The sequence below is a fragment of the Palaemon carinicauda genome, chromosome 33 (assembly GCF_036898095.1).
Source record: "Palaemon carinicauda isolate YSFRI2023 chromosome 33, ASM3689809v2, whole genome shotgun sequence".
Taxonomy (NCBI): Eukaryota; Metazoa; Arthropoda; class Malacostraca; order Decapoda; family Palaemonidae; genus Palaemon; species Palaemon carinicauda.
The window spans coordinates 4,609,149-4,633,148 of NC_090757.1; the positions used below are offsets into that span (position 1 = coordinate 4,609,149).

General features: G+C 35.1%; 1 protein-coding gene across 4 annotated transcripts in view; it reads left to right on the forward strand.

Annotated features, from left to right (window-relative positions):
- The window catches only part of sd (TEA domain transcription factor 1 homolog scalloped), a 157,595-nt gene that overhangs the window by 42,018 nt on the left and 91,577 nt on the right, over positions 1-24,000 (forward strand). For 2 of the 4 annotated variants that reach the window (XM_068356703.1, XM_068356704.1), the window contains exon 3: positions 7,226-7,255. The exons of the other annotated variants lie outside the window; for them this stretch is intronic. In XM_068356703.1, coding sequence (XP_068212804.1) covers positions 7,226-7,255 — 30 coding nt within the window. The remainder of the gene's footprint in view (positions 1-7,225; positions 7,256-24,000) is intronic. 4 annotated transcript variants of the gene reach the window in all.

A 24,000-nucleotide genomic window follows, 5' to 3' on the forward strand; every position in this document is an offset into this window, starting at 1 on the left:
GTTAATAAACTGAGGTATAAAGTACTTTAATTTGCGGATGAAAACTACGGATTCTCTCTTGCTATTCTATGGAAATTGTTGTGGTGGCCTATGTGGTAACGTCCCTGACAGGTGATTGCCAGACTGTAGTTCGAGTCCTGCTCAACCTCGTTAGTTTCTTTGGTCGCTGCAACCTCGCCATCCTTTTGAGCTAAGGATGGGTTGTTTGGGGGAGCCTATAGATCCATCTGCTGAGTCATCAGCAACCATTGCTTGTCCCCTCCTTGGTCCTACCTTGGGTGGAGAGTGAGCTTGGGCGCTGATCTTATGTATGGGTTGTCTCTAGGGCATTGTCCTGCTTGATAGGTCAATGTCAAAGTACCTTGCCTCTGCCATTCATGAGTGGCATTTAAACGTTTAGACATCACTCATGAGCGCAGAGGCAGAGGATAAAGCAATGTGCAATAGACCGCACATAAATACATGCGATCAGCTCCTATGATGACGATATCCTCAAGCTAGGACCAAGGAGGACTAGTTGATGGCAGCTGACGTTTCATATGGTTAGACATACAGGTATAGGCTCCATTAAACCCCCTATCCTTAGTTGAAAAGGACAGCAAAGTTGAGGAAATTAATGAAACTTATCAGCCTGTGAACTGATCTCGAACTTCTAACCCATTATGGAATATTGTTATATCAACAAATTTGTTATGCTGATTGTTATGTATTTATCAATTTTGGGCAGTTATTTAAGGTGGGGTGGGGGGATTTAGAATTTAGAAGAAAGACAAGACAGTGGACACGGTGTAATTTATGCTCTCCGATAATGTTAAAAACAATATTTCTATTATTAATATTTTTATGATTTTCATCATCGTTACAAGATTCCCAAAATTCTAACTAACGGTACTAAATAATAATGACTAAAAACTGACACTCAGTATTAAAGTTTAAAGAAGAGCTTTTCTAAATATCGTATTCCATTTCTTAAGAGATTGAAAGGGATTTTTTCCCCTTTCAACCTACACATTAAAAAAGGAACTTCTCTTGGAATAATGTTAGGACTTCTCGAAATTGCTCCCTGCTCCGGTCACGGTAAACACACATATTTCCTACCTCTAATTGGCGACTTAATCATACTGTAATTAGTGGCGCATGCACATGTAAGAGAGAGAGAGAGAGAGAGAGAGAGAGAGAGAGAGAGAGAGAGAGATTTTATAGTTCGATACATTTCTGCGGGGAATTTTTAGCCCTCTCTTTTTTCCTTTTCTTTTTTTGTTTTTTTAATGTCTGGTTTTTGTTAAATGGAAATTGTTAAAATTTATTTTGTCTGGGATTTGGGGTTTGATAAGTGAAGTGTGTTGAAACTTGTTTTGTCTGGGATTTGTTAAATGAAGTGTGAAACTTTTGTCTTATCTGGGTTTCGTTAAATGAAGTGTTTGAACTTTTGTTTTGTCTGGGATTTAATATATGAAGTTTGTTGAAACTTTAATTTCGCTAAATGAAGTGTGTTGAAACTTTCTTTGTCCGGGATTTGTTAAATGAAGTGTGAAACTTTTGTCTTATCTGGGTTTTGTTAAGTGAAGTGTTTGAACTTTTGTTTTGTCTGGGATTTAATAAATGAAGTGTTGGAACTTTAGTTTCGCATGGGATTTAATATATGAAGTTTGTTGAAACTTGTTTGTAACTTGTTAGCATGTCACGTTGCATGTGTGTGTGTGTGTGTGTGTGTGTAACTGTAGGTCAATGTTAATAACGGACTTTTGTGTATCCAATTTATTTGTTTAAATCAGCAGTGTTCCCTCATTTTGGGGGATTTACAAATGTATGAGACAAATAGATCGCTAATCTATGCTGACCTAAGTTAAATAATTTATATCTATCATCCAATTATAACTGTCTCCATGCATTATTAACTTGAATAATTTGTCGGTTTTTGCTAATTCAATTACCGTAAATGTGTATGTTTATTAATAGATTTTAATCATTATATTTGTGGTGATAAAAAATATACTTTTTCATTTTATTCTTGGGTAAAGTATTCAATCTCCAATCCTCGTTGTGTAGATAGTCTTTTAGGAAATTAAAAGTCAGCAAGTTTCTCCCAAGTCTTTTGTAGTTGTTATTATTATTATTATTATTATTATTATTATTGTTATTATTATTATTATTACTAGTTAAACTACAACCCTAGTTGGAAAAGCAGGATGCTCTAAGCCCAAAGTTTCCAAGGAGGAAAAATACCCCAGTGAGGAAAAGAAATAAGAAAACAGATAGACTATATGAGAAGAAATGAACAATTAGAATAAAATATTTTAAGAACAGTAATATGATATTTATTATTATTTTCTTTCACGTCGAGCGAACAGATCATTTACGTTTTAATGAACGTTCATTGAGAGAAGAAGTTTCCCCCGTTCACATTGTTAATGTCTACCGTATGTTCATGATTATAATAATAGCTCAACGTAATAAATGAGAATTAGCGTGATTTAATGACTGCAGTGTGCTGCCAGTGGATTATTAGCAAAAAACATTCAATGATGGGATTACGTTTAGCAATTATAAGTCGACGACTGGCATTTTCGGCGCATTTAGAATAATTCATTAAACTTGATCGCTTATTTAGAGAATAATGAATGATTATAGGGCGATTAATCGCTGGATCTGGGCTTAAAAGGCCGCGTGATAGTATCCGTAGCTCATTTTATGTTTCATCGAAACAGATCTACAGGCAGCGGTAGCCTGGTAATGTGTGTGGGTGTATAGTAGTGTTCTAATACAGGTGGGCGGGTAGGAGTGAATACGGGAGGTGAAGGGGGGAATACAGGAGGTAAATTTGGGGGTTGAATACAGAAGGGGAATGAGGTGGGTGAATGGCGTGGATGCGGGGTTGAATGCAGGAGGTGAACGGGGGTGAATACGGATGGGGAATTCGGGGTTGAATACAGGATACAGGAGGTGAATGTGATGGGTGAATACGGGAGGTGAATTGGGGGTTGAATACGGGAGGTGAACTTGGGGGTTAATACGGGAGGTGATTGGGGTAGGGGGAATACTGGAGGTGAATAGGGTTGAATACAGGTGGTAATTTGAGGGTTGAATACAGGAGATGAATGTTGCGGGTGAATACGGGAGGTTAATTAGGTGGAATACGGGAGGTGAATTGGTGATTGAATACAGAGGTGAATGGGGTTGAATACATGAGGTAATTTGAGGGTTGAATACGGGAGGTCAATTTGGTGTTGAATAAAGGAGGTGAACTTGGGGTGGGGATACGGGTGTTGAATTGGGGGTTAAATATAGTAGGTGAATTGGAGACTAAATATAGGAGGTGATTGTGGTGGGTGAATACGTGAGTTTAATTGGACGCAGTACGGGAGGTGAATTGGGGGTTTAATACGGGAGTCGACGGGGGGAGGATGAATACAGGAGTTGAAGGGGGTTAGTAATTTAATGCATTATTATTCCGAGCGATGACTTCATGATTCGCGAGAGGCAGGCAACCTTTGACCCTCGACAGGTCTGTTTTAAAAGCCTTTAAAAATTCGGGTCGGGAAGCGTCGGGTGCTCAAGTAACAACAAAGACAATCTCCATTACATCCTAGTTTACTGCCACCAACCCCCCTTTATTACCTGCTTTTACTGCTGGTTGGTACTCTCTCTCTCTCTCTCTCTCTCTCTCTCTCTCTCTCTCTCGTCGAGTTGTTATCCATTTACCTTGAAATTCTTCATGTTCATTCACTTCCCTTCCCACATATTTTGTATCTCTCTTTCTCGTCGAGTCGTTATCCATTTTCCTAGAAATTCTTTACATCCTCTTCCCTTCCCACATATTTTGTATCTCTCTCTCTCTCTCTCTCTCTCTCTCTCTCTCTCTCTCTCTCTCTCTCAGGCCCCAGTCGTTCTGCTTGGAGATACGTTTCAAGACTGCCCCATTCCAGCGTGCTCATTAAATTATTATCAGCCAGTTTTTATGATTTCGGTAACCTTGCTTATCTGTCGCGACTTTTGTTTCTCTCTTTTTAGGACCCACCCACCACCAACCCCCTTTACCCGATTCCTTTGAGTTGCTTGGTCGTGTTTTCTTCTTGCTTTTTTTCTTACGTAGTTACAATAGTCACGTCATTTATGTCAGTCAAAATCTCGTTGGTGACTTAATGTCAAAACTTGAATCTTACTCTTGTGTAATCATGTTTATCTTTTTCTTATTATGACATTCTGGAAGCGAACTGGATCTTCCAAAATGGAAGGTTCCTTATCTATTTTATTCCAAGTTATGGGAAAAATGAGCTCTTGGTTATTGGTTCCCTTGCTTAAAAATTTAAAGGCTGCTCATGAATGGCAGAGGCAAGGAAGAGTGACACTGCCCTATAGAGCAGGACAATGCCATAGAGACAGACCATACACTTATGATCAGCGCCCAAGCCCCCTCTCCACCCAAGCCAGTACCATGGAGGGCTAGGTAATTGCTGTTGATATCTCAGCAGATAGACCTATAGGCTCCCTAGCTCACAAGAATGGTGAGGTTGCAGCGACGAAAGGAACTAACGAATTTGAACGGGACTCGAACCTTAGTCTGGCATTCACTAGTCAGGGATGTTACTATGATAATAGTAATTATTATTATTATTGTTATTATTATTATTATTAAGATTAAAGACATGTCAGCTATAATATCTAGATGGCTTCCCTGAACTTCCTTCAGTTAGCGTTGCTGTTTTTAAAATGAGATGTCTATATGCTAGCTCTGATTGTTCCTCCTAGGACACCCCCCCCCAAATTGAAATATTAACAACGCAAATATACCCCTTACTGTACATATAACTCTTTGCCACTTCTGGTACATATTCCCATAATTGTTCAGTAGGGCAACTACCTCCCTCCCCTCTTGACTTCCCCTTTTGACGTCAACCACGAAGTCCAGCTGACGTCCCTGGACGTCTGGGGATCGACAGACACGTTGAATATGCGTTCTAAGGGGGAAGGGAAATGGGAGGGGGGAGGGGGAAGGTTACGAACAGGTTAAGGGGCGTTGCAATATACATGTCACTGTGTCACTATTGATTCATTCCTGCCCCTCCCTCAATCATCTACCCCCCCCTCTCTCTCTCTCTCTCTCCCCCTTATCCTCCCTCCCTCTTCCCTTGTACTATTCCCCCATCCTTGTGTCCGCCCTTCTCTTCTGCCCTTTCCATTTCCCCCAAATTGCTGTCCCTCTTGGCCCATTCCAGGTTCTTCCTCCTCTTGTCTCATTTCGTAATTTTTGAAGGATTCCTCATGTTCAGTTTAGCCTCCGTTAAAGTACATACATACATACATACATACATACATACATACATACATGCTGTACAAACAGACATATACACAAACTATATGAAATTTAATAAAGAAACTATTGTATTCCTCTCTCTCTCTCTCTCTCTCTCTCTCTCTCTCTCTCTCTCTCTCTCTCTCTCTCTCCTCTCTCTCTCTCTCTCTCTTTCTCTCTCTCTGAATGCCTTTTAAGTTTTAAGGTTACAGGATTGCACGGGGTAAGGGTTGCACTTGCTTGGGATTATTATTATTATTATTATTATTATTATTATTATTATTATTATTATTATTATTTGTTCGATGGTTTGTATGATTAAGAAAAGTAAAATTTACCTTTAAGATTTGTTATTTTTCTTAGAGTTGTATTTTACCTAGATTTTAAGAGACGAGTTCTTATTTTTTCCAATCAGGATTTTCCTACAAATGCATCTTTGCAATCCCAAAAACTTATATATATATATATATATATATATATATATATATATATATATATATATATATATATATATATATATATATATATGTGTGTTAATTTCTTGATTAAATGTATAATTAAAGCCTACATGTCTCACTATTTTGTATTGGCATAATATTGAAAGCAAACGAAATATTTAGCCACCAAAAGTTTCTTCTCCAGAAAAATACAGCCAAAAGTATTGAATTGTCATAAGTTTTAATATAATGTGGAATAGTTCAAATCGTCGGAACCTGCATATTTTGTGTGATTTAGTACCGAAAGCATCGATTCTGTTCTAAGGATTTAAAAGGCCTCGTCTCTGTTGATTCCTGTGCATGCTTCACGGCTCCAATTTATTGAAGCGTCTGGAATTTCAAGTATGCATTTTTAAAACCCGATACATCTAATAGTTGGTTTGTTTCTCTCGTTGTTCTAAAAGCTAAGAGCTGGTGCTCCTATATAATTTACGAAGCTGTAACCTAATGGTAACGTCTCTGCCTGGTGATCGCCAGACTGGGGTTCGAGTCCTGATCAAACTCATTAGTTCCTGTAGTGTGTGCAATTTCACTATCATTTTGAGCTAAAGATTTGGGTTTTAGGGGAGCCTATAGGTCTACCTGCTGAGTCCTCAGCTGCCATTGCCTGGCCCTCCCTGATCCTAGCTTGGGCGGTGATCATATGTATGTATGCTCAGTCTTTAGGGCATTGTCCTGTTTACCAGGGTAGTGTCACTGTCCCTTGCCTCTGCTATTCATGAGCAGCCTTTACACCTTTAAACCATTCTACTTGATAAAATTTTCCATATCTCGTAAGTGTAACCCTAAGGAATAATCAACATTCATATCGCCTCTGCCATTCATAAGTGCCCTTTAAACCTTTAAAACTGGAATGCTGCAAAACCAGGGGTTAAATTGAAAGCAGCACAGAACGGAAAAGTAATAGAGAATTAAGTAATAAGTCGTAAAAAAAATGGGAATATTAAATAGAATTTGAAAATATCGTGACTACTTTTGACCTTGGCGTTACGATCGATAGTCTCATTATTTTTCATACACCGTCGCGGGACCTTATTTTCTCATGTATGCTCGGTTGTGATTTGGAAAGAAGAAGAGTTGTAAAAGGTTGTTATATCATCCCTGTGCTGAATAATAAATTTTCTACTTGTCAGTAAAAACTTAAAGTTGATTATTTGCTATTTTATTGGTATATTAAATAAAATAAGCCATACTGTATGAAAAATGTGGGTTATTTTATTTATCACAAATACACGGAAAATTGTGTATTCTAATGTATTACTATGTTGTTGTTGTTGTTGTTATTGTTGTTGTGATCATGCATATAATTATCTATTCATGCTGCCATTTGAAATCATTTTTTTTTCATGTTATTTCAAGAATGTTTATTGATACATTTCGTAGAATTTCCTTTTTTTATGTTGAGAATGTGACGTCATTCAATATGATTTAACAGGTGTGCGATCAATACTGGCCTGGATCGTTGGTAAGTGTTACCCAGTGTTTTATTTGAATTTGGGCTTTGAGTGAAAGAACTAGGTATGCATTATAGCTGGTTGCCACAGAAGGACCTTTTGGCGTGTTGCCGCCTTAATGATCCGTTCAATAAAAGGTTTCGTATCATGTGAGAATTTTTATAGTCATGACACTAATACCAAAAAAAAAAAAAAAAAAAAAAAAAAAAAAAAACTTTCTAGGTCTTCATGAGTAGTATGCAAGAAGTATTGAGTGAATAGACGGAAGCTGTTCAGGTCAAAATTTGAATGTAATGACAATGTGGAAGGAATTCCAACTTCTTCAAGCATTTTTGCATGTGTCGGGCGGTGTATATTCAATCGACCTGATTTTTGTCACGCATTGTACGTGACATATCCCGTGCCGCAGTCTACTTGACATATCCAGCACCGCAGTATAGTTGATATATCCGTGGCCGCATTCTACTTGACATATCAGTCGCAGCAGTCTACTTGACATATCAGTCGCTGCAGTCTACTTGACATATCAGTCGCAGCAGTCTACTTGACATATCAGTCGCTGCAGTCTACTTGACATATCAGTCGCTGCAGTCTACTTGACATATTAGGCACCGCAGTCTATTTGATATATCTATTCCCGCATTGTACTTGACATATCAGTCGCCGCATTCTACTTGACATACCAGTCGCAGTAGTCTACTTGACATATCCAGCTCCGCATTCTACTTGACATATCCGTCGCCGCAGTCTACGTGTTATAATCGGCGCCGTAAATTTGATCTAAATTTCTCGATTTCATCAGCCATTCTTCCAAACTTATCTAGCAAATTTCAAATAAATGATTAGATTACATCGCTTATTGTACCAAACAAATCGTCTATGTCCATGATGGTTAACTACACCAAATAAAATCTAAGACATACAGAAGACTTCTATGAGGAATGCCAATGTATACTTTACCTTCACATAATGTGGAAATTGTAATACTTTGTATTTATGAATATAATTTATTCCAGTCACGGAAAACGTTTTTGTTCAAATGATAAGAAAATTTGTAACCTGTAAGTAATAAAGTTTAATTTTGATCAAGAGGAGCATAAATCTGAAGCAAGTCTAGTGTTATTTTGAACACCTGGAATGTGTGTATATCCAATTGGAAATGTCCTTGCTTGACGATCTTCTAGTCTGGGGTTATGGCTCCCGCATTCCTACTATGATAGAATTGAGAGAAAACGTAAAGAAATTACCTGAAACCTCTTCGTTCTAAGAAATGCACTTCGCTTACACGCGAAAGAATTGTGCTTTTGTAAAGCAGGTGGAGACACGCGAGGTAAAATTGCATTAAATCTTGCTTTGTTAGTCACAATTGATAGTTTTTTTTTATATTTGTCATTTTTTTATAAAACTTATTGGCACATTCAAGAGATCCGCTCACTTACCCTCGATAATACTCAAAGAGTAATTTTTTGATGTTTACTGAAAATGTTTTTTTAGATCCTTGTGAACGCCACCGAAAGGAGTTATAATTCTTTACCTCCGCTAACGAAGTTGGAAGGAGGTTATGTTTTCCCCCTGTTTGTGTGTTTGTTTGTGAACAGCTTCCTGGCCACAATTTTAACCGTAGAGTAATGAAACTTGCAGGGATCAACTGTTATGTATAAAAGCTGAAAATGATTAAATTGTGAAAGGTCACGGTCAAGCAAAATGTCCAATCACGTAATAAGCCATAAGTTTGGATATCATTGTCACAGAAACTTCAAACTTGGTTTATATTTGAATGTATGAAAATCCACGCCAATTAATACATGTAAAGGTCAAGGTCAAGGTCGAGCAAAAGGTCGATAAATAAGCTGCCGCGGCGGATATCTGCCCTCTACTGAGTGCCCCCTCTAGTTTTTTTTTTTATTTCTAATTTTAGATTGGAAACCGTGAGAGAAACTTCCGTCGCTTACCCGTATACACAAAAAGGGAATGCTTTGAATATACGTTCATAGGCCTACTAAATCCTTCCGGAAAAATAAAAACTTATTTTCACTATTATAATAATAGTGTTGATACCAGTACTATATATATTTTCAAATTCTTGAAAAATTAAATATTTTCACTTAGTGATGTTGAAACAAATTCTTTATGTAATTTCAAATTCTTGAAAATTAAAAGATTTAATTTGAATTTCTTAACAAAGGCGTTGAAACAAATTATTTATATAATTTCAAATTCTTGAAAAGATAAAATATATATTTTCACCTTAATAAAGGTGTTGAAACGAGAATATGATAAAAAACGAAAAATTTCAAAATCTTAAAAAAAAGAAAAATGATGGTCAATACACCCAGCAAGACCCACTTTAGGCAACGGGGCATTTCTCCTGATTTAATTTCAAGATCTATTATTCTGATCTATTTCTATGATCTATTTCAAGATATATTTTCAAGATCTATTTCCTGATCTATTTTCATGATGTATTTTCACGATCTATTGTCAAGATCTATTTTTATGATCTATTTCAAGATATATTTTCAAGATCTATTTCCTGATCTATTTTCTTGATCTATTTTCATGATGTATTTTCACGATATATTGTCAAGATCTATTTTCCTGATCTATTTTTATGATCTATTTTTATGATCTATTTCAAGATATATTTTCAAGATCTATTTCCTGATCTATTTTCTTGATCTATTTTTATGATCTATTTTTATGATCTATTTCAAGATATATTTTCAAAATCTATTTCCTGATTTATTTTCTTGATCTATTTTCATGATCTATTTCCAAGATCTATTTTCCTTTATCGTCGTATTTTCATATCGTGATGAGGCCCAGATACCAGTGTATTTAAAAGCAATTTACTTCGAACGGCTTGTGGTGCGTGATTGGGGCAATAAACCCTGGGTGCCTCCCCCCCCCCCACTCCCCAAGACCGGGACCCGCACATCATGATGGGGGTATCAACAGTCATGCGAGAATGATTTTATTTTCTGTTATTAGATGTTGGTCCAGTTATGCAATCTCCGTCCTTGCAGTGATTAGGCATGAATAGTGGGAATTCTTTTGGGGTGCATTTACATTCTTTCATTATTCAGTGTTGATTGCCATTGGTGGACATGTACATGCGTGCGTGCGTGCACGCACACACACCCACCCACCCACACACGCATATATATATATATATATATATTTATATATATGTGTGTGTATGTATATATATATATATATATATGTGTGTGTGTGTGTGTGTGTGTGTGTGTGTATTATAGCCACGAAAGGAATAAATGCAAAGACCTGATAGGAGTTAGTACTTTCGTCCATTAGGGACATCAACATGTTGAGTCTGTTGATGTCCCTAATGGACGAAAGTACTATCTCCAGTAAAGTCTGCATTTATTCCTTTCGTGGCTATAATACACACACACACACACACACACACATATATATATATATATATATATATACATACATACATATATGTGTGTGTGCGTGTGCGTGCACAAGCACGCGACAGCCGTTACAAAGATTGTATCTAACCAATTTCGTCTATTAGGACATTTTTGAACTCAAACCAAACGTATATAATGCATGATAATAGTCATGTTTGAAAACTTAAGGAAAGTTTATACATCCCTCAGATATTTTTCGTGAGCTCTTTGTTCCAAAACAGTTTTCATCGCTTTATTTTCACGTGATCATAGCCTCGTTGTCTTTGAAGGTTTTCTATTTAGGAGTTAGTCACTCACAGTGTAATAGTTTAATATTTTAACTCCTATGTTAGTGTCTGAGGTTCCAAGTAACATCTTACTCATCCACAGAATCTGTTTGAACAGTCACAAAACTCCGAGTCTTTTCAGACACGTCGAATTTTATATTTATTGACTCTGCGTGTATTGCTGAATGAATAGTTCGAAAATTGGTATTTTAATTTTATACACGTTCATTATAGAAATTAAATACTTACCATTTTATTCATGTCTTTTACGTTCTTCTGTGCAACAATCACTTCATGAGTAATACTGGTAACAATAGCCCGGTATTGACAAGAAGTGTCAAGCACAAAGTTTTGTTTCACTTTGATAGCACCATGGACACGCTGCGAGAGAGAGAGAGAGAGAGAGAGAGAGAGAGAGAGAGAGAGAGAGAAGCCTCTCGCATAAAGCAAAAGAAAGTGTTTTTTTTATCCGTAAAAGGAATTTACGCAGGTGAAAGAAGACATTATAATATGCGTATTTTTGATCTCCTTATATTAAAGAGAGAGAGAGAGAGAGAGAGAGAGAGAGAGAGAGAGAGAGAGAGAAGCCTCTCCCATAAAGTAAAAGGAGGTTTATATTTTTATCCGTTGAATGATCATGAATTTACGCAGGTGAATGAAGACATTATAATATGCGTATTATTGACTTGCTTATTTTGTATTTGCAATTTTTATGTATTTGTATTTATCAGTGCGTTGGTTTTATGGTATTCTTAATTATTTATTATTATATGGTTTTTAAGGCTTATTTAATGGTAGGAAGAAAGGGTCCCCAAAAGGTGCCCACTCCCCACTTCCCCCCTCCCCCTTACTGTTCTGCCTCACCATTCCTAACGCACGTTCTCAGGTAAGCTTATTGATCAGGGGAACCCCCTATTACCCTCGTCCCTTCCCGTCATCTTGCTCTCCATACCCTCCACCTCTCCCTTCCCCCCTCTGGAGCAACGCCCCCCTTTTTCCGTTTTATTTCTATCTGTCACTTACTGACAGATAGAGTCCTGACTGTCTGTTCTTGGCGAGGAATTGGTTTGAGGAATTGCAAGAAAGGCGGAGGAAGGGACGGACGGTTCCCCGCTCTCGTCTGCTTCAAATCCTGCTGTTCCTCCTCCTCCTCCTACTCCCCCTCCTTCGTCCCCTCTTACCTTTGCTAACACCTTTGCCCCCCCCCCCCTCAACCCGCACGTACCCCTCTCTCGCACTCACCTGCCTTTCAATGCTTTTGAGTCTTGTACCAACAAATGGAAACCTGGTCATTTGTCGAGATTTTTTGTCTATATTTATCGTTATTGTTTATCATTTAATTGATTTTCGAGTGATTATATTTCTTTATTTAATGATATTTGCAAGATGGGTGTTTTTATATTTAATATTTTGCATTTGTTTAATGCATGCGGTAGGCGGAGGATGTTTGATTGCTTGACCAAATGCACATCAAGGTTCTCTCAAACATGAACGGAACAAATAGATAGTTAACAAAATGAATGTTGATTCAGGAGTCGTTTTGCCTCAAGTAAATTGGTCGGAGTAAGTTTGTTTATTTTTATTAATGAATTATGACCATTGAGGTTTTTAATCAGGTGCTTGCGTTGTTAATAGTAGTTTCTTAGATCAGATGTTTTAAGCTCGTTAACCTTTTATATATATATATATATATATATATATATATATATATATATATATATATATATATGTATATATATATATATATATATATATATATATATATATATATATATATATATATACATATACACATATATATATATGTATATATATATATACATATATATATATGTATATATATACATGTATATATATACACACACACACATATATATATATATATATATATATATATATATATATATATACACACATAATGTGTGTGTTTGTAGTTGTATAAATACATATCTGTGTGTGTGTGTTTGTTTGTTGCCTGACCCCTAGCCGCATGCCTTACATATATATCTATATACGACACAAACGTAACCACGCCACAATTTATTATAGTATTATGAAAGTAAATAAACAAAGAGATAGAGCTTCTCGACAAGGCAAAGCAATGGTAGCACCTGTCCGAGATTAATCATACTAATGAGGATGATCTCTGCTAAAGTTTTTAATTGTGCTCTCTTTCTCTCTCTCTCTCTCTCAAAAAAAAAAAAATAAAAAATAAAAGGATTCAAATGATTATAACTATATCATAAAATATGGTTATGATAATTAATGTTGGTCCCCTCACTATTCTTATTGTGATGAACATTGACTAAATGTTTTATGTAATGGGTCATGGACTGTATGTTAAATATGATTGACTGTTTATTATTATTATTATTATTATTAGTTATTGTTGTTATTACCAGCTTAGCTACTACATTAGTTAGAAAGGCAGAATGTTATAAGCAACAGGGAAAAATAGCCCAGTGAGGAAAGGAAATATGGAAATAGATAAACTACCAAAGAAATAATGACCAATTGAAATAAAATATTGCCCGAATGTTGTTGAGGGTGCGCTGACCTCATTTTAATTACATAATAATTATAGTTGACTTATTAATGATTGTGGATGGTTTAATTCACATCATTATGGCTGGACAATAACTGACAGGATGATCCTCCACTTTGCAAACTTGCTAAAAATTATGGATATCAGAAATAGATAATTTTAGCATTTTTTTTTCCAAGTATCATTATTTTTATTGATAATTTTACTAATGCAAGATGCCAGTTCCTCTGAAATATGCAATTCTAGCCATTTTATATATATGAAATACTAGTATTTTTTATGAATATAATTTAAGCCTGGTTATACACTGTATATAATGCAAGCTTTCTTATATATATGATTCAATTATTTTTATATATATGATTCAAGCTTTTTTATAGATATTATTCGTATTTATATATATATAATTCAAGTCTTTTCGTATGCAATATATAATTCAAGTCTCTTTATGTATATAATTCAATATTTTTTTTTTCTTTTTTGATTTGAGTTTTTATTAATGCAAGGGGCAGAATTTGGAGAAATATATAATTTAAAGTTATTCACCAATTGTCATCAGTTTTTATAGAATTCATGTGTAAAGTAATATATTTACAAATACTTAAATTGATTGTTTGCCTACCATATGAAAATCTTAGTTAAAATCTTTCCATTATGCTCAAAGATATACGAGGCCAAGTAAAAGAAACTATTCATTCATTACATTACATTACCTTTTCAAAAAGGTTTCGTTGGTTAGTTGAACTTTTTTTTTTTGATTAAGGTGTGTGTTGCTTGATTCTCATATCATTAGCATTGTTCTCATGTATGAATATATTTATACTTAGTTTATTTATATATGTATATAATATGTATGCTTGCATATATAATATCTCCCCTATGCATGAAAGATTAATTGTCTGGTTATATATATACAGTACATGTAGATATATATATATATATATATATGTCCCTCGGGTAGAAGAGTAAGTAGTTATACTCTGGCGAGAGGGAGTACGTGTGTGTGCATATCTATCTAAATATTCAGCCGTCATTTTTGACGGATTGCGTACACGTGTGTATGTATAAATCGAACAGTGAAGAAAAATGTCACAAGCGAGTCATCGTTTCATAATGGAGAGAGAGAGAGAGAGAGAGAGAGAGAGAGAGAGAGAGAGAGAGAGAGAGAGATAATAACGTTAGCGTGAGTGGCTATCCAGCTGGAAGGTAGTAAAACAATCGTCAGAAAAAGGGTGGATTTGTTTGCATAACAGTTCAGGAGTGATAAGAAGAGAGACTTAGCGTACCGAAATAGGATATGAAATTGTATATGTTCGTGCACTTTCCGATTGCCGTCTTTCTCGCGCTCTCATGTTTGCCTTGCTTGCTGTGTTCTAATAGCGTGCTTTTTTTTCCCCATTTTGTATTGGGTAAACACAGTTGCTCTCTTTTTGAAGGATTTTTTTTTTTTGCGGGGGGGGGGGGGGTTAGACCGTAGTCCCTATTGTTTGCTGTCTGTCTCTTAAATGCTTAGAATTATTAGTTCTGTTGCATGATTGATTGATTGATTGATTATGAGTTATGTGGCATCCTGAAATATGTCATTGACGTCGTCTGTTGCGTGAACGATCAAAGAATGTTATTGTAAATACTAGTGATATTTCTCTTATTTCTTCTTAAAAGAAAGTTAAACTAACGTGAGGATTTTTAAAGACGCTGAAATGAATTTTATTAAGAATATGAAAATATTTGAAAAAGGTTATTAGGACGTTTTATGAAGAAATTAAATTAAAGTAATTTATTCAAAATTTCTTAGAAGAAGATTTTATTTAAATCATTAAGATTAACATCCCAGCAATAGATTTTATGAAGAATATAGATTTATTAGAAAAAGTTATTCTAATATTGTCTGAAAAAAAAAAGCAATTAAAGTAATTCATTCAATGTTTCTTATAATCAAATTGAACTTAACAATCAGGAAGATTAAGATCCAAGAATTAGAATTTATGAAGAATATAAAACGTTAGAAAAAGTTATTCTAGTATTTTATAAAAGATAATACAATTAAAGTATTTTATTTAATATTTGTTAAAAGCAAATTGAACTTATCAATCGGGAGGATCAATGTCACGGAAATAGATTTTATGAATTGAATAAAAAATAGGAAAAGTTAATCTATTTTTTAAAGAAATTTTACGAAAGAAATTAGAATGAAAATTATTAAGTATTATAACCAACAGTCTGCAATGCTCCTAGTAAGCCTTGACTGCTTATCTCCTTTTAATTAATGACGTGTCTCTGAGAAGACCTAACTAACGCGTAATTTCCTTTCCTCACTGGGCTATTTTTCCCTGTTGGAGCCCCTGGGCTTATATCATCTTGCTTTTCCAACTAGGGTTGTAGCTTGGATAGTAATAATAATGATAATAATAATAATAATACGAAATGACTCTCATAAAGCAGTTTAGGAAGAAACAATTAATGGGAAAGATTATGACTTTCAAACATTTCAAACAATCTGGCGTTGCAGTGGTTGTGGTCACTAACGCCTAATGGAGATGGAAGATTAGGTCATTGAGTTACTTTTAAATGTAATTTTAATCATTTATTTTGGTCCTTTTCTCACTGGGCTATTTTTTCCTGTTGGAGCCCTTTGGCTTTATAGTATTCTGCTTTTTATTATTATTATTAATTGCTACGCTACAACCCTAGTTGGAAAAGCACAATGCTATAAGCCCAAGGGCTCCAATAGGGAAAATAACCCAGTGAGGAGAGGAAATGAGGAAACAAAATTTTTAAGAAGAGTAACATTAAAATAAATATCTCCTTTATAAACTATAAACACTTTAACAAAACAAGAGGAAGAGAAATAAGATATAATAGTGAGCCCGAGTGTACCCTCAAGCAAGAGAACTCTAACCCAAGGCAGTGGAAGACCATGGTACAGAGGCTACGGCACTACCCAACTAGGGTTGTAGCTTGGATTACTGTAATAATAATGATAATAATATTAATAATAATAATAATTAAAAATCTGTAGAGAGGAGTGGTAAACCTCTAACACGTTTAAATGTGATTTTGATTATTTATTTTGGTCCTTTCCTCACTGGGCTATTTTTCCTGTTGGAGCCCTTCGGCTTATAGCATCCTGCCTTTCCAACTAGGGTTGTAGCTTGGATTACTGTAATAATAATAATAATGATAATTGAAAATCAGTAAAGAGGAGTGATAAACCTCTAACACACACACACATACACACACACACAAACTGTTAATGATTCGTCTGTGATTTATTGAATTTGTTTTGGGTATGCTTAACATAATTACCTAATGATGTATTTGTAGTAGATTTTTACCATTATTTTCCTTATTCTTCCCCTTACTTTATTTGTAAGTAATACTTATTCGTATAAAAACACAGTAACTCAACAATTAGTTTTTTATTTCTTTGAATTGATTTTGGTATACTTAACATAGCTATCTAATGCCTTTTTCAGTATGTTATTAGCGTTATTTTCCTTGTTCATCAGTTACTTTATTTGTAAGTAATATTTATTTGTGTAAACACACTATAACTTAACGAGTAGTCTATGATTTATTAAAATTCCTTTGGTTCTACTTAACATAATTACTTTATTATATATGTGCAATAGATTTTTAGCATTATTTCCCATATTCTTTCCTTTACTTTATTTTTAAGTAATATTCTTGTATGCAACGCGTACATAAAAGCCTTTGTATGCTCGCGCGCGCGCGTTTCATCAGATTTATTTGGATCGTGGGACGTTGGGGCGCTGATGACCGGTTAGTAAGTACACTGGATAGTGATTGATTTTCACAGCGGCTGATATGTAGGTTTTCACAATGATTTAATTCCCCACTTTTTGATAACAAATGGCCGTGGTTGCATTGGGATTGGAAAACATTAAACCCACAAAAAAAAGGGGGTGCGGGGATTGTGGCCAACCAAACAGGTAGAATTTTTAATTTATATGTTAAAATGCTGGTATGCATTGTTTTGCTTTTGAAATATCTGTAATTTGCGCGTAGGTCCAGGGGTCGATATAATGAATAACTTCATAATGAACAACAATTTCCATGAAAATATGCAACGCATTCCCGAATCGATCTATTCAAAATTGTGCAAATATTGCGGTTATAACATGAAAGTATTTATTAATATCCAAAAACAATGGCTTGATGGAAGTATAGGTGGCATGCGGACTGTCACTCGTAAACTAGAGTGGGATGCACTCCGAGTTGACAGGAACATTATTATTAAATGCACACACTCTCTCTATATATCTCGATTATGGTTTTTGTAAAACGAAAATGATCCCCTTATTAAGGAGAGTGAACTTCAGTGATATAAAAGGGCTTAAATTGATTAGTTTATGTGGATATATACTTGCAACATAAGTAAGATTTGTGTTTCGAGGTGGTTGAAAAAATTCATGTAAATACAGCCAGCAGGATTGAAATTTGCTTTTAATGTACTGTTATCCTAAATAGTATTCAATAGGAAAGGAGTAAAACTTATGCCTTGTGATATCCAACAATATATTTAGCGTTGGAATATTTTTTGTCTTACATAGTTTATAGTATTTATGTAAATGAATTAATGTTTAATACAAGTGTCAGTTGAGATTGTTCTTACACGATATTAAATCAATCAATGTACTAGATGATGTAATACTATAGTTCCCAGTATTTGTGTAAATTAATTAATAATACAATTGTCTGTTGAGATTTTTTCCATGATTTTGTATCAATTAAGTTACTAAATGTTTTTTAACTTTGTGGGTCATTTGTTTTCCAAATTTTCCTGAATTGTAACGTAAACGAGACAGGCAGATTGGAAGGAAGTAAGGCGTCAATAGTGCTTGGAAAATTCAAAGAATAAATGCAGCTGGTCCAACTTAACGCTAGAGCAACATTTTAATTCCACTTTTATTTTGACATAAGTAAAAAAAAAATGACATCAGGGGTGAGATGGAATACGCGCAAGGAATTTCTCTCTGAGAGGAAAATCACTTAGAGAGATTTATATGACATAAAATTATTTTCTGTATTGAATTACCATATTTTATGTCTTTATGGGTATAAGTAATCTATGGAAACCGTATGAAAAAAGCTATATCTCAATTATGGTTACGTACAATTACCGTCTCATGGCAAGTATTCTCTCTCTCTCTCTCTCTCTCTCTCTCTCTCTCTCTCTCTCTCTCTTAAGAATAAGTTAGACAAAATCTTAACTCTAAACGTTTAAACTAATTCGTTCTACCAAAACAAATGGAATCTCCGCAGAGGGGCTATAAAGTCTTTGACATCAAAAATCCTCGTAACTCTCTCTCTCTCTCTCTCTCTCTCTCTCTCTCTCTCTCTCTCTCTAAGAGTAAGTTAGACAAGATTTTAACTCTCGTAACGCTTAAAACTGGATATAGAATAAGGAAAAATACGGTTTTCCATTTAATTGATGCTAATTCAACCACTAGCGCCTCTACGTTTAATACATCTTGACTTCAATGTTTTATTTTCTTATTTGCATTCTTCATATTTTTGAATTTTCTTATATTTCTTTGATACCATGGACAAATAAAAGTTTTTCGGTTATCTGATTTTTATAGTTGTGGCCGATATGGTAACGTCCTTGGCTGTTGAACGTCAGGCTTGGGTTCGAGTCCCGCTCAAACTCGTTAGTTTCTTTGGTCGCTGCAACCTTACCATCCTGGTGAGCTCTAAGGATGGAGGGTTCTCTGGTAGCCTGAGTTATCAACAGCCATTGCCTGGCCCTCCTTGGTCTTAGCTTGGCCGGTTATCATATGTGTATATGGTCAGTCTCTAGGGCATTGTCCTGCTCGATAAGGCAATGTCATTCCCTTGCCCCTGCCATTCATGAGGGGCCTTTAAACTTTTAAAATGTTCATTCATTTCTAGATTTTCACTTATATCTCTCGCTTATTCATGATTATTTAATTTTGGCATTTTTTTTCACTGAAATGTTTTAGTTTTTAGTTTCATCCTTCGAAATTGTTCCCTAGAGAAGTTTCTAGTCATCAGCCAACATAAAGGGCTCTCTAGTGAGTTGTTTATTTTATAATATCCCATTTTAATAAGGAAAAAAATAAGAAATGGTTCAAGTTCATAAAAGTAAATTTTATTTCAGGATAATATTAATGTTTGATTAGTAAGCATTTCGTTGTAATGAAACTAAGATCTTTATACAGTGCTTATCATCGATGAGATGAAGCAACATTTATAGCAGGGGTTCCCAATCTTTTTGTTCTCTCTCTCTCTCTCTCTCTCTCTCTCTCTCTCTCTCTCTATATATATATATATATGTATATATATATTTGTGTGACTATTTCACATTTCTATGTTTAAGTAAGATATTACTTGATAATCGTTTGTGTCATTATGTAATTCAGGAAGCCCTAAAACTGAAATGATTCTCTCTCTCTCTCTCTCTCTCTCTCTCTCTCTCTCTCTCTCCAGCTAGAACCTAATGCAACATTCTTTTCTTGATTTCCGTGTACATTTTTTCCTCGTCCCGGACAGTAAACATTTTTTGCGCCAGTCCACAGAGCTCGCATTATTTTTTCCTTTTAACTTTGTTGTTTGTTTATGGTTTCCCAAATCCGTGAAGGTCGGAAGTTGCCATAGAGCTCAAGCGTCGCTAACTATCCCATTGCATTCTCGACCTTATTGTAGAATTGCCTCGGAGTTGGTAGAGATTCATCTTCATGTTTTGAAGCAGGATGGTACTTTTCATCATCAGACGCGATTGGGATGATGATAATCTTAATTGAAGGTTGGTGGTTTATCTAATATTTTTTGATTTTTGTAAAACCAAGAGTTAATAAGTAGATAAAATACTCGAGGTCTGTTTGTAAGGGAGAAAGGGCATGAAGACATTAATATTGATATTATTGATATCTTTATTGGCCTTTGGTACAATAAACATGTGTTATAAACATTAGTACAGCCCAAGTCCATTAAGCACGAAGCTTTTATATGGACCAGATTTATTTAACATAGAAATAAGGAGATGCAAGTGTTATGGCCTAGTTGAAGACAACATACAGTTGGCAACTGCTCTTCTGTGTTTGTTACGATTTACTCGTTTGTTGTGGGAAGTAGAAAGAACAATTGACATTGAAAAGAGGCATTTAACTTTTCACTTTAAGAGAATTATCATTAGTTAGGCTTCGGTTTATTACTACTCTCTCTCTCTCTCTCTCTCTCTCTCTCTCTCTCTCTCTCTCTCTTGTGTCTGGCTATATTTAGATTTATTTATTTTTGGTCACGCTCAGCTTTCCTTGTCCTTCCGGCAGGGAGGAGAGGAAGTAATCATACCCTGGTGAGAGAGGGTGGCTTGTGTGTGCATATCTATCTAGATATTTAGCAGTCCGTTCTGTCGGGTCGCGTACACTAGTAAAAGCATATTAACGGTTGCACCTTATTTTCAAATCGCACAATTCGCTCTGTGATCAAGAAAGAACCAAGGTATTTGTTATGTGGTTAACGTTGCATTTGACGAATTATCGTTGTTATAGGTCAGGGACGTCACAGCTACGCTCTGCATTTATGATCTCTGATCAGTTCTGTTTCACTTTTCATGGTAGTTCTCAAAGCCTTGCTTGACGGCTGTTGTTTGGGTTTGGTAGCTGATCTTGCCCTCTGGTGCCGCTTTTATGTACTGCAATTTTATAAGAGGTGATTCTACTTTTTTTTTTTTTATTGTAGCTGAAGTAGTTCTTTATAAGTAAGATAATTTTGTGTTCAAGTTTGGGTTAAGCAGCTGATCTTGCCCTCGGATGTTGCTTTTATGCTGACCAGGCTGACATGAGTCTTCTTATAGTTTATATATGACATATCTGTTTTTGACGTTAATAGTTTATATAGGACATATCTGTTTTGACGCTGTTACTGTTTTTAGAATGATATATTGTTAATTTATTCTCATCATTTATTTATTTCCTTTCCTCACCGGGCTATTTTTCCCTAATGGAGCCCTTGGTCTTATAGCATCTTGCTTTTCCAACTAGGGTTGTAGCTTGGCTAGTAATAATAATCATACAATTTATGAGGTGATTCTACTTACGTTTATTGTAGCTGAAGTAGTTTTTTTTATAATTAAGGTGTTTTTATCTTTAAAGATGGTAAGAATAGTAGTAATTAAGGTCAACCTCATTATGATTATTTAACGAAACAAATTTCATTTCAATGGAAGTGTTACTATTTGAGAGGAAAAATATTCTATGCTAATTTATTACAGGTAAAGTTTTATACTCCCGAGAATGAGTAATTTTTGCGTAAAATAAGCAAAATTACTATTTAATACATTTGTAATACTGAATATGCTAGGACATAGACCAGTGTTTAAGAACATAAGTAGTATGTTTACTCTAACCGAAAATGTTACTTAAAAATTTACATTTTCTTATCATTTAAGAATTTTTTATGCTTCACTCTAATTAAATCCGTAAGTATTATTGCACTGACAATTTTTTTATGGCTATAGAGTCCAGTTCATCATTGTCGTGTTTGGAGTAAATGATTTATCATGCGTTTCTGTTTGTACCATAATTTTGCTGATTATACGTTATACCAGATTTAGCTATCTGAAGATTTACCTTTATATTTAAATATTTTACTTAAAATCTCCAGATGATGCTCTCTCTCTCTCTCTCTCTCTCTCTCTCTCTCTCTCTCTCTCGTTGGAAAATTGTTGTTACCCGTAATACCCCTAGAGGGTTAAATGCAATACTAGGCTTCATTGAATGGGGGTATTCCCACAAACACTGTTAAACAAGAGAGCGTGAATGCTAGAGCAAGCCATTCTGAGCGTTCCTTTTTGCTCTGGAAGTTAAAGAGATTTCTCCATCGTATTTCGACTCACTCTTCGCGTAGGTCTTGATTTCGACTTGTTAGCGTTGCTTTGTTTTCCGTTTTTAAATGGACTTTGATTCCGGAATGAATTGTTATTTTTGTTTCAATGATGAGTATTTCTATTAACCTATTGGAAACATCCCTGCTTGGCGATCTGTCGGACTGGGGTTCGGGTCCCTCTCAAAATCGATAGTTTTTTGTAGTGTCTGCAACCTCGTCATCCTTGCGAGCTAAGGATAGGGTTTTTGGGGGGATAGTCTATAGGTCCACCTACTGAGTCATCATCAGCCATTGCCCGGTCCTCCCTTGTCCTAGCATGGGTGGAGAGGGGGCTTGTTCGGTGTTCTTTTATATGGTCGTTCTTTAGGGCATTTTCCTGTTTGCTAGGGCACTGTCACTGTCCATTGCCTCTGCCATTCATGAACGGCCTTTAAACCTAGATAAGGACCCGGCATCGGACTGTCTGGCCAATCATTGAATGATCTAATAAAGCTTAATATTTGTTAAAACATTCTTGTTTTCTTTTAAGGAGCTCCTTTGATATTTTTCAATTAGATATTCTAGTTTTGAAACCTTCATATGGAATAAATTTATTTTTTTAGGTGATTGTGTAAGTCGGGGGAGGGGTTATTTTAAAATTTTCAAACATTGCATTTTTCTCTTGAAACTTTGTGAATTATGGCCAATTTACTTTTTGAAAACTTTATATGTCATAAATGTTATTTTTATAAGTGATTGGTTAAATTGGGTGTGGAGAAGTTTTAAAAGTTTCAAGTATTGCAATTTTTTTCTCCTGAAAAATCTCTTGGATTCGAAAGACAATTAGCATCCTTGAAGAATATAATTTGATAATGATACTGATAATGATATTACAGTTCTATTTTCTAACATAGTTATTCATCCAGTCTATACCCGTAGATTTTCTAGCTCGTCTCTCCATCGTTTTCTCTTCCTCCCCCTGCTTATGCAATCTCTAGGGACCCATTCAGTTCTTAATGTCCATCTATTGTCTGTCATACATCTTAGAATGGAATCCTTTTTATAACCTCCATTATTATTATTATTATTATTATTATTATTATTATTATTATTATTATTATTACTATTATTATGCAAGCTACAACCTTAGCTAGAAAAGAAGGGTGCTATAAGCCCTAGGGCACCATCCGGGAAAATAGCTCAGTTTTAGTAATTTTTTGTTACTTAATAAAAATCAGGGGTTTTAATGTGAAGCCATTTTTGTTTTTCCATTAGCATAGAGAAGTGCATAATGGCTTTGCTATCACCTTATGCTGGATGTTAATATACTGATGTTCGTAATAAGAGTTCTTGATTATTATTACCGGCTAAGCTACAACCCTAGTTGGAAAAGCAGGATGCTATAAGCCCAAGGACTATAACGGGGAAAAATAGCCCAGCGAGGAAAGGAAATAAAGAACTAAATCTACAATATGCAGTTGTAGATTTTTAATTAGAATATTTCTCCCTTCATAAACAAATGTATTCAGTGCGAATAGATTTAAAGCATATTTGTTTGAATATTTTTCTCTTTAAGTATTTATCATTCCCGATTTCCTGGAAGATAATGCTCTCTACGCAATCATTTTTTTTTTTAAAATATTTCTCTCTTAAGC